This window comes from Pterocles gutturalis, unplaced genomic scaffold, assembly GCF_000699245.1.
Source record: "Pterocles gutturalis isolate BGI_N339 unplaced genomic scaffold, ASM69924v1 scaffold628, whole genome shotgun sequence".
Lineage (NCBI taxonomy): Eukaryota > Metazoa > Chordata > Aves > Pterocliformes > Pteroclidae > Pterocles > Pterocles gutturalis.
In genome coordinates this window covers 54,744-66,769 of record NW_010117701.1, presented here as the reverse complement: position 1 = coordinate 66,769, position 12,026 = coordinate 54,744, and the positions used below count along the sequence as shown (strand labels likewise).

At 39.5% G+C, this 12,026-nt stretch overlaps 1 protein-coding gene across 1 annotated transcript in view; it reads right to left on the bottom strand.

Moving 5' to 3' along the window:
• ANO4 (anoctamin 4) overlaps window positions 1-12,026 on the bottom strand; it is a gene marked incomplete at its 5' end in the record, with an annotated part of 91,858 nt that overhangs the window by 30,323 nt on the left and 49,509 nt on the right. Inside the window, 4 exons of the mRNA XM_010075870.1 lie at window positions 4,481-4,563; window positions 7,884-7,944; window positions 8,463-8,559; window positions 9,320-9,454. Of these exons, the coding sequence (XP_010074172.1) occupies window positions 4,481-4,563; window positions 7,884-7,944; window positions 8,463-8,559; window positions 9,320-9,454 (376 nt within the window). The remainder of the gene's footprint in view (window positions 1-4,480; window positions 4,564-7,883; window positions 7,945-8,462; window positions 8,560-9,319; window positions 9,455-12,026) is intronic.

Sequence of the window (12,026 nt, the reverse complement as noted above, 5' to 3'; positions counted from 1 at the left end):
GCTGAGGGCTGCTGAACAGACCATAGTCTAGCAAGAAAAACAATGCAGGTGGTATTCCTGTGTGCCCAGGGACATGCAAAAGAACAGAGTGTGACAGAATTAAAGCAGGGCACTTGAGAATTGTGCCCTGTAGATTGTGCAAGGTCTCTGCCAGCTGACTTACCGAGTCATATACAAGAAACCTTTTATTCTCTGGAGCTCTTTCTAAGACAAGTTTTGATTGTATTTTACAACCTGCACTATCAGGAAGTCCTTATCATATCCACCTGTATGTGAATCTAGGTATCTCTTACAATCTCCAGTCAATTCAGATCATAAAATGCTATTTTTATAGATACATCTGCACATAAAACTGAAACTCTGGCATGAACTTCATGCTTGTGTAATGACACTCAGGAATGCTGAGCACAGTTTGGGGCAGGAAGTGAACAGTACTGCATTTCGCTGAGGTTAATGGTATAAAGAAAGTGAACATGAAGAAAAAGTATGCTGGAAATACCAAGAGTATATTCAGCTGGGAGTGCCAGGAACTCTGCACAGTTGTTTTCCTGTTGCACACCCAGTCAAGACCCTATTTACAGAAAAAAGGAAATCCAGATATACAGGGTTGAAAGAGCCAGAACACATTCAGCCCATGTCCCCAGGCTGGGGGACCTGAACAATGCAGGGGCTGCTGCATGCTTTCCTTGGGTGCAAATCTAAAGTGGTGAGGAATTCACAAGGTTGCGTATCTGAACAAATTTAATTCTCCTTCCCATTGTATTCATATTTTCATTTCTTTGCATTTTTCATTTACAACAGAAAAGTGACAACAAAGTGGTAGAAAGCCTTACAAATGTTTTTCTTTCAATCTATTTTTACTAGGAATTAATAGATTTCCTTTTGTAACAAAACATTATTTTTCAATTTGACAATGAAAATTAAAGCAAGCAAAAGCTAGACATGGCAGATAATGTTAATAAAAATAATAATCTTCAATAACAAAAGCTCGTGACTTAAAATGGTAGTTAGAACTCTTTAATTGATTTCTTTGAAATAGCTAATAGAAATTGTCTGATTTTGTCCAGTGATAACTGAATGGAATGTAGAGAGGAAATTTAATTAATAGTGATTTTATTAGAAAGCAGCACGTCTAGGAGTAAAATTTTCATCTTATGGAGACAAAATTTTCACTGACATCTCACTGACATGTACAACTTCATTATCAAACTCCACAGTATGTGTTTGTTTCAATCTACATAAAACAGACTGTTCTCCTTCCTTCCTGCTTCTCAAACATGGATCATTCCAATTCTTTACTCCCAGGAGAAACCATACTGGTTCCTGGAATATCAAATATGGATTAATGTGCACTGCCTTAGGCCAGATCTTTGTGCACTGCTTTAGGCCAGATCTTTCTGCACTAGAAGAGCTACTCTAAATTTCTTTGTGAAATATACCCTTTTCTTTCAGGAGGTTTCTGAGTCCTTCAACAGGTGAATTCTTGCAGGAGTCCTATCCTTCCTAGTCCAAGGCTATATTGTCCTCGTAGCCCAGATGTAGAAAAGGGATTTGTAAAAGACTGAAAATCTGAATCTTGATCACTTGAACTTGATAGCACCCCCATAAGTAAGTCTCCTCGCAACATCTGTGGTTTGCAGGTCATCCTGCTTGCAGCTGAAGGCAATGGAAAAATGAAGAGGTAGACTTCAAACCACAGAACAGGGAAATGATCTCAATACTTTTTCACCTGGGACACCTGTTTCCAAACTGTGACTATCTCAGGGGCAAACTCTTGCAAGGACCTCAGTGCCAATGGAGAAGTGCACCATTTGATACTCAAGAAGAGGAGGCAGTGGTTCATAGAGCTGACCTCAAAGCAAGGACATGCTTGAGTTGTGCAGCAGTTAAAGGCACTGGCAGCTGTAGGATCTTCAGAGAAGACACCTCTGGGAGGCAATCAGCTCCCACTCTGGTGACTCCACTGAATGCTGAACTAAGGAGGAACTGATGCCTCAAATGCCAATGAGACACTGATGCTCTGATAATTGCTCACATAAACCTGAGAAGCAGAGAGTTGAGCTCCTGTTGGTATTTTTAACTTCTAATTTGAGAGAGAAAGGTACCATCTGGCACACTGCTTTTTAGAAGACTGCTACCTCCTGCTGTAGAGACTTATAAAACTCATTCTAGAACTGTAATAAGGTGCAATGAATAGCTCTGGAGCAGGTACACTCACCACTGCCCCAGGGCACCTGACAGATCTTGTTGACAGGGTTCATTGGAAGAAGTTTGGTGTGAGAATAAAAGACCTGCTGAGCATCAGCAGGGAACAGGTATCCTCTAAAAATTACCAACATGTTTATGTCATCCTGCAGGCCAAACTGAAGTGATCTACCAGTGGAACTTAAGCATCTCTTTTAAAAAACAATGTTATTTGGTAGACATAATCAAATGAACACGTATTTCTATGAGGATAGTTTCAACAACTAGAAGCTCTTCCAGGCTTTCTGACTGGAAGAGGAAAAATCCAGCAATTCTGCTCTCTTCTGTCTTTTCAGTGTTTATTCCAGCTAAAAGCTTAGTCACATAGGCATGGTAATGCTCTTCCAGAAAAGCTTAGAGAGGAGAGAATAAATTTAATGCCTTCCTCCAGGATTTGCAAGAGGACATGCACTTTCAGTAGTAGCAGCAAGGTTTTAAGTGGAGTTTGGACATGTGGATACAGAGGAGAGGGAAACAGAATAGGGAGCGGTCCTGAACGGGCTTGGAGCTGTCGTGCTCACACCTGAGCAAAAGACTCCTCCAAGCTTTACCACAGCAACCATAAATCACTTAGTACTCTTACATGGAAAGAAAAAAATTAAAAAAGCAAAGCATCACTTTAAGGCAACCTTACCAGAAAATTCAATATTTCTAAATGAACAGATCATAGAAGATTCAGGTGGATGGCTTTATAAATCAGCATAATCCCAAATCCATGTAGGTTAAATGTTGAAAGGTGCAGATATATAATGTCACAAACTATAAACATCTGCAAGACCAGGCTTCCTGGGAAAAACATGAAAGGGCCTTGTGTATTTTGTGAGTTTAAAGGCTCCTTCTCATTCTGGGGATTCTGAGATATAATCCTGATTTGGAAATTGCAATTTGGTACATCTGTTTTTTGCCTTAGCTATCAGCCGCAACAGTGGCTTTTTTTGCAACTAGCTATAAAGGGACATGATCACTGCACGTCAATCTTGACCAATATTTGAACCTCAGGCAGGACTATCTCAGTGTGGTCTCTCCATCACTTGTCAGCATTGACAAGAGCAGGTTGCTAATCTCAGGAGAGCTAAATCAGTATTTCAATATTTTCTAAATATATGACAATAGTCCTGAAGTATCACCAAGCATTGACAGCATATGTGCACAATAGTGATGTCCCTGTTGTTATAAAGAAACCAATTTCCCGTTGTGTAAGTTATTTCATTTTATGTTCTTAGATTATTTTCTTAGACACTAAGCATTCAAAAAAGAATCCTACCAGGAAATGTGCAATTGTACTGTTTCATGGCCTCATCGAACTACACTGCTGCATAGAGACAAAAAATCCCATAACTCAGAAGTCTGTTTTTCTGCTGGCAAGATTAATGAAAAATAAATTCTTCCACAGAGGCAGCAATATACATGTTCAACTGCACTGAGACCACTACAGAAGCCTCTTATAGTCCCTCCAAGAATGTCAGGACAATCTCTAGAGAGGAAGGAGAGCAGACTCTGTGGACACCTGTATGTCCAAATCCCACTTGAGGAGCACTTGTTCTGCCACGCTCACTGCATCTTGTTTTTCTCCTGCATAAATAAAACCGTCTAGTTGCACTTAGACCTCAGCTCTCAGTCCCAAGAGCATGCTGTTTCTTTCTGGTAACCACCACAGAAAAAGGTTAAGGCTATTCTTTTGCTGTTCAGTTTCCTCCCTAAGGGGATTTCTTTTTAAAGGATGAATTAAGTCCTTTGAGCTGGTTCATCTTCCTCAGTCTCTCTGCAGCACTGTATATTTAAGTAACTAGCACCCGACCATTCAAAAGCTGGTACAAGCCTTATAAGGCTTTCTCTCCCTCGATATTCTTCATGGCTATCTAAAAGAATAGATAAAACCTCATTTGCCAAAATTCATAGTACCTTGGGCTGTCAGAATTTCCTTGGATTCAAAAGCAAAATTTTTAGCTTGCCCCAAAGTGCGTTTTCTCCTGAAATCTCCCACAACGATGGCCACTGATATGTTGAAATTAATTTAGATTTACGAAGGTATGCAAAGGGAGGACAGTTTGGCCTGGGGCAAGCTTCTTCACATTCCAGAGGAAACATCTGAGGAGAAAAAGGCTCATGTCCTAGTTTATGAAGATTTGAAGAATGAATTGAAAATAAATCCAAAAGAAAAAAAACACATGCTTACATTTTTAACCAAAAGTGTTTGTATTAAAGATTAAGGAGTGCTTTTTTTTTTTACACAAACCTCTTCTTCTTCCCAGTCTATCAAGTCCCAGTCATAAGCAATTACTGCTCGCCTTCTTTTCCAAAACTCCAGAAAAACAGTTGCTGGAGCAAATAGAAAAAAAAAAAGTTTTCAAGTCAAGGAAATGTTAACTACTATCACATAATTTTTGAATGAAGCTGTTACATTATTTTAATTTCTTCGCATAAATGGGTTCCTTTGAAAAGCAAATCATTCTGATGATCAAAACTGCTTTCAATAAGAATTGCTTTCTAAGGATTACCTTGCTTGCTTCAAGTATGATTGAGGCTTTAGAGATTTCATTTAGTGCTAAATGAGAATGTTTAATTTCTAACCAACCAAAGGAGGAAACCCACTTTGTCCATCAATTAAAGATGTCTTTAAAGTAAAAGGAGGAAACACCAACAGATCACCTCTTCATGGAAAGCCCAACCTGACTATGCCTGGTTTTGAAAACCCCAAGTAAATGGCTGAGGCTTCTCCCTCAAGATGGGAGTTCACTAATGGATCTAAAGACAGTGAAGAAGGTAATAAGATAGATAACTAACTCTAGATAATAAGACAGTGGCTAAGCTCAGGCTAAAGAGGTAACAAAATTCTATCTGCCTTTTTTTGCTTTCATTCTCTTTTTTTTTAAAAAGCACTGCCATCATTATTCTGTATGCTAGTGTCTGTCATGCTGGATCATCTAGAAGGTTGAACTTTTCACAGGCAATTTGTCATGCACTTGCCAGTTGTTTCATGCTGTCAGAAAAAACATTTCCACAATCAAACGGCTATCATTGTCTCTTCTCTTCCCCTATGATTTACTGAGATGTTGGTAATGCCTGCAGCTGCTAATAAGCCTACTGCAGACTGAAAATCCATTTAAGACAGATGGTAAACCAACACACAAACACAGTATCAGAAAATTCCTGGGAAGCAGGGCTTTCCTTGTTCTAATGTTGTGTTAGTCCTAATTGTACGGAAAATATCTCCACAATCTCACTGTTGTATCAGTAAAGTCTTATTTAAGAAACTACAGTTTGGGTGGAGCCATAGGATTGCCCCATTCCCCCAAACCATTACCCTACACTCACAAGCTCCTTCCTGTTGCTGCCCCTACATCCCTCTTGGCGGCAAACTCGCAGGCACAGTGTAAGCCAACAAAAGTGGTAGGGAGAGCTCTCGCCCCAGCAGTTGTCTTATAGTCTCTTCTCCACTAGCCAAATCATCCAGCGGACAGCATTTATTATATTTTTTCTTATCTCTCTGGGGTCTTATGTGCTGGAGATGCATAAATGGACCCTGCATTTCCCAGTCCTGGCAGGCTGGTGGGGAGATATCCCCAGAGGAAATTGGGTCTGGGAGTCTGCCAGTGATGACGAAGGAGGGGGAGGAAGGAGAGGCTAACCAAAGTGAGGTGCATCTCCTGTCAACTAGGACTGGAAAGACAGAGCACCTACTGCATTTTGTAGGCAGGCATGCTCAGCCTGCTCAGCCTTCTCCCAGGCAGTGACCACAAGGCAAGACCATACCATCATATCACATGATGGTTTGGGTTGGAAGGTGCCATCTAGTTCCAATTCCCTGCCATGGGCAGGGACACCTTCTACTAGACCAGGTTGCTCAAAGCCTCATCCAGCCTGGCCTTGAACACCTATAGGAATGGGACTTCCTCAGCTTCTCTGGTCAACCTGTTCCAGTGCCTCACCACCCTCACAGTAAAATATTTCTTACTGGTATCAAATCTAAATCTACCCTCTTTCAGCTTATAGCCGTTACCCCTTGTCCTCTCACTACACTCCCTGATAAAGAGTGCCTCCCCATCTCTCCTGTAGGCACCCTTTAAGTACTGGAAGGCTATAAAGTCTCCCTGGAGCCTTCTCTTCTCCAGGCTAAACAACTCCAAACCAGGCATGGTTACTTGAGTGAGGGACACCCCTTACCTAGAGCTGCTTTTCCTACAGCCCTGGTTCTGGGCAGTGCTAAGACACAGGTGCAATGCTCTGATCACAGCTATTTCCTGAAAACAGCGTTACTGTCAAGGGGGAACAAAAGCAGCGGTGCAAAAAGCTGCACTCCAATTACATGCTCACGAGCAGTTACGAACAGTGACATAAATGTTCAACGATGTTAACCCATCAATTTTCCTAACTGAGATGGAAGTCCCTGCCTCTAAATGTCTTGGAAATTCTCAACTTCAGTGAGCACATAGAGAAAGAAGTTGGAAAAGCAGAGTAAAAACTTTTTTAATTTTTAAAGCTTAGAAATCTTTTGTGATCCTCAGCTCTGGTGTAGATCTAAAACAAAGCTGAAAGACCAGGGAGAAACATAAAGTACGTATGATCTGTGGCTTTTTTTTCCATAATATAATTTGTGATATTTTAATAGCATCAATATTACACAAAATGACATGAATAGGCTTGGTTGGTATATGACCTAATTTAATTAGTTAACTAAGACAAAATCATAGTTTTGGAGGAAGGAACTGAGACACGCTGGTAGGCTGACCTATGTTGTCCTGATGGTTCTGATATTGCCTCCTGGATATCTCTTGTGGCTAAGTAAGAGATTTGCAATTTAAAATGGAGATTATAAAAATTACTTGGACATCTTTCCAAAGCAGTTGGAGATGTGTGAGTGAGAACAGGAGAACAATGGCTAAATCAGCATAGCTCAAGTACCCAGAGCCGTTTTTGAGGCACCTCATTGAGGCATTTCCTAAAGGTGTCACACTTCTCTCAGAATGGCATGGTAGCAGCTAAAAGCTTGGGCATGATCAGGGCATGTTTGAAAGACTTTTTGTGCTGCCAGAAATTAATATTTCCTCTCACCTTCAATTCTGCCTACAAGACCACAATAGAAAAAAATAGTTGAGCCGGAAATAGAACTGTCGTATTGACAAAATTCAGCCTCTGTGGCAATAGTTAGACCACTCTTGGATCAATTTGTCATTTAAATAAATATTCCATTTATTTCATCAGAGTTTTGCTTTAATTACAAGCAGTTTACATGTATTTAATCTTTACTGCCTTTCTGCAAAGTGGGAAAAACAACGCATTAATTCATTTTAGTACAGACACTAAACTGAGCCGCCCTAAGCTATGAGAAGCCCTAACTAGTGACAAAGAAAAGGCCTCAGTGCCAACAGATTGAAGAACAATTACAAAAACCCCCAGAATATAACTTTCTTCATAGACACTACGTACTGCATTCATGTTTCTATTTCAGCTAAATTTATTATCACATAAAAACCTGATTTGAACCACTTCCATTTTCTTTTTGCATAAACAGAAAAGAATCATGCCTATATTATTTTTTCAGCATCTGAAAAAGTGTGCTGGAAATTACAAAGGCTCATGTTGCATCACAATCTTTAGAAAATATTGTGCAATTACTTAGTATCAAAACAAAAACTTACCCCACACTGCCATGAAAACAGCAAAAAATACTGTAGCTCCATTGTCAAAAAGGTGGGTTACCTGAGGGATATATTAATAATGTGATCAACTTGTGATAATAAGGCTTTATTTTCCATTTTCACCTAACAAAATTATAGTGCAGCTGGCCTGACAATCCTGAGGATCCTTCCTTTGACATATGAAATGTACCTGTCAATTGACAGAACTATTTGCCAGCCTGTCCTGACACTGACCCCTGCCAACACCAGGTGTGAGCATAATTTCAGATCCAAAGCAATCATTTTATGGAGTCACGTACAAAGGATGGATCATAAGATAAAGGTTCATGCCAAGGACACTGTAACACATGCACTGAGGACACAACCTCTGGGACTGCAGAATCTCTAAGTGCAAATTTAATTCAAGTGTTTTACAACCCAAACTAAGTTTTGGTAAAAGACAATGCTTGTTAATATTGGCTGAACTTGATCTGTCCTTTCAAGATTTTTATCTACCCAAGCTCACTAAAGACAAGTGCAAAAGGCAAAACTAATGCTTTTACCAGGAAAGCATTTCTATTTGCATAGTTTAAAACATACCTTGGCATAAACACAGCTGTCTGACAGCCTCATGAAGGGACAGTATTTATCACATATAGGACACATTATGATATCCGTAGCTTGGCAGACTTCTTTACTGGAAAAACCAGAAAAAATAAAAATTAATAGTTTGATGCACAATGATCAGTCTTAAAATGGAATGAGGTTTCACTAACATTCAGTTACTTATTCAACAATAGCGTTTCTGTCATTGAAGCCAAGATGTTCATAACTGCGTGTGTATAATTAGTATTTGCTGACTATCTAAGACTTCAGAGTTTACAGTCGTAACTGCAGAACACAGTTCTTCAGGCCCAGCCTAGCAGTATCTCTTTACAATTTCCAGCTTCTCCTTGAGTCAGAAGTGACCTTTGGTAGGAGGAAGGTGAGGATGACTGCAGATAAAGTTAGGATTGACTTATTCTTGTGACTTGCCTTAAGTGTGCAATAAGGTAGAAATGCAGCACTCAGCAGAAGGTCCAGAGGTTCTACATCTGAAGAATGCCTCCCTGCGGCAGATCTTTGGGAAAGGCCTTGAAGAGAGTGAAAATTCCCCACTCTTCTGCTGGCCTGTTACACCAGTAATGAAGGAGTCCTACTTTTTCCCTACTTCATGCTGAGTTGCCAGCACCATCAGCAACTGGATCTGGGCAAGAAGCATTGCCCTCCATCCCAATTCAGGAGCACAAAACAAGGGAAGCTTGACACTAGATGCCTTATAAGAGCCAAGCACAGTCTTTTCCTGAGTATTCATTCAATGGTTCAAAATGAAATAATTAACAATTCACATTAAGATCTCTTAAATTATTCATAATAACGCACAGCTGTAATCTCCCTTATAAAAGTGCGCATGTTACCTGACTTGGCAGTGGTTCAGAGTGGTGACTCCATATAAAAAGACAAACAATCCAATGAAGGCAGCTGGGAAAAGCATCCCCGTGTACCAGCCTAACCAGGCAAAGTACAGCCCAATTTTCTCACCAAAGTACCGTCTGTTTTAAAACACAAAACAGCAAAGTTACCTGTTAATTAGAATAGATCTGCTTAATCTTTCTTGTTAATAGAAAATATATACTTCTATCATATCTGAAGAGCAGATTAGAGAGCAGGGTCAGAATTTCCTGAAGAAAAAGCCTGCAACTAGGCTCACGAATGAGCTTAAAAAGTGAGTTTAAAAATTTACTAACCACAGCTACAGTGAGATGAGTGAAGATCTCAGAAAGGAAACACTGAGTTAATTTTTAAAAGCTAGTTCTTTATGTTTGGGAAGCTGATGGCTTTCTTCCCCTTTTGTCTGTGTAACTGTACTTCCCAAATAATTGCACTGAAATAAGTTTCAACCCTAAAACTGGTATAACAGAAAAAAAAAAAAAAACTTCGGCCGAAATTATTTCTAAGAAATTAATTAATTAGTGGTTATTCTCCAATTTATTTTCATTTGATTATTTCTTTTCTTGGCTCAGTTGCTGGAAAACTAACCTCATGATTCTACCACAGGTGGAAAGTAAAGTGCAAGTGAGGTCTAAAAATATAATTATGTATCACCTTGCACTGATTTATGGCAAGTAGTCTGAATTAATCCTAATTTGTTAGCTATATTGCTTAAACACTAACAACAAAGTTGCCAGGAAGCTCCTATTTGCCACATATTAATTAGCATTTTTCTTCCTCCCAAACACAATCAAACCTTTATTTACGTGTTAAAGAATACATCAAGCTGAATTTATCAGCATAGGAGCAGGCTCATGCATTGTTTGATGGTGTTGTGCATAGTAGGCTGATGATCAGATTAGGCTGCTTCACAAATCAATATGTAATTATTATTCTTACAATTGAGATTTTAGGAGATTATTTGCAAGACTAGTTTTAAAGAATGAGGCAAGATTATATTCTTGCACTTCAGAGACTTTGCAGGCAACTTAAACTTGCATATCAACTGAATTTGAAAATAGCTGCTGATGAAAACCCACTTTTACACTAATGTAATTTCTGATCTGTCCTGAGACAAAGAATGCACTAAGGCAGCACAGCTGGTTCCTTTATGCTACCAGAAAAGATCTTTGGTCAACCTTTCACAGTGAGGAGGAAAAGAACCATGATGGGTTCTAATGCTGGAGGCAGTGGAGAAGAGAAAGAAACACTCTAGAATGGACAAATTTCATCAGTTTTCAAATGGATATAAAAGCTTTCCAGCACGAGCAATATCTGTCTGGGCTGAGCTCATGCTCTGCTGAATGATACTGACCTACACTGATTATCACTTGAGTTTACCAGCCCTGTATGAGCAGTCAAATATTGTCATGTTGTTTTTACTCTTCTGTCATTCAACAGAGACTCAAAATTTACAGGCTAAAGAGGTGGTAAGCTAGCAATAGCATGCTCAGTCCTGACAAGGGCAGCAGGTCTGGCTGTAAAAAGCCACCCTGGAAACTGCTCTTTGAGCCCTGACTAACAGTGTCAGTGAACTCTTTCACCTGATTATTTTCCTGACACCTAGGATGTCAAGCTGTGTCTGCTTCACTGAAAAAGCAAGCTCACATTTTGAGCTTGCTTCCACTGAATATTTATGACCTATTTTTCTCCATGTACATAGTTCAAAGTAGTGAAGTAAACCTAACATTCATTAAGATCTATTTTTTCATTTCAATTGCCTACATTCAAGCATGAATGCTTCCTCATTCCACCTCCTTAGCCAACAAACATGCATGACAAACTTCATCTCCTATCCTGCTGAGCCTTTCCGTCTAATGGTGCAAATCATAGCACTCTTTTTTTGATCTAGAGATTAAACAGCTTTGTCCTAGATGAAGACCCAAGCAATGTTCAGTGTGTGCATAAAGAAGAATGAACATGATGGAGAACAACCCAAATCTCTGCAATGTAAGGAAAAGGCATGTGAGGCCATTTGTGAGCCTGGTATTAAAAATAAGTGCAGAATGTTGACACTACTTTGATACATACCAGTTTAAATACAGACAAACAGCCTCAATTTTCCACTATTGCCCTTTACTTCACAGCTGGTATTCCACAGGCTGTACTACTGTAATTTGCATCAGGATTAAGTTAACATTTCATTTCTTCTGACCCCGTGGTTAGTGTATTTTTTCTGTAAGTCTCTGCTCAAATACTAATAGGTTGAGTGCTATAGAACCAACTATGGCTGTTACAAGGTCTTTGTGCCATATTCAGACCAGTTCCACATTTATTCCAATCCATAATGGGGCTAGCCTAGACTGTTATGACCCTTGGGAAATGAAGATGGTTTAGTTTTTTTTCCCTTCAATTTGCACCAAACATGAGGAACAAGCTCTTTGTTTCTTCTGTGTCACTATATATGGAACAGAAATTTCATATAGCTCTCCACAGTGATGGCAGTTCTCTTACCTGCATGCTGGCACTTTATCCAGAACTCAGTAATGTACATGAAGAACTCCAGGGATTTTTTTTTCTAGGGTGCATCACTGTGCATTACTTATGCCTAAATGTCACCTGTCATCACTCTCCTCATTGAAGGCCTCTTTGAAGTTTTTCAGCCTTGATAACATTTGTTAATCTTGCTAACTT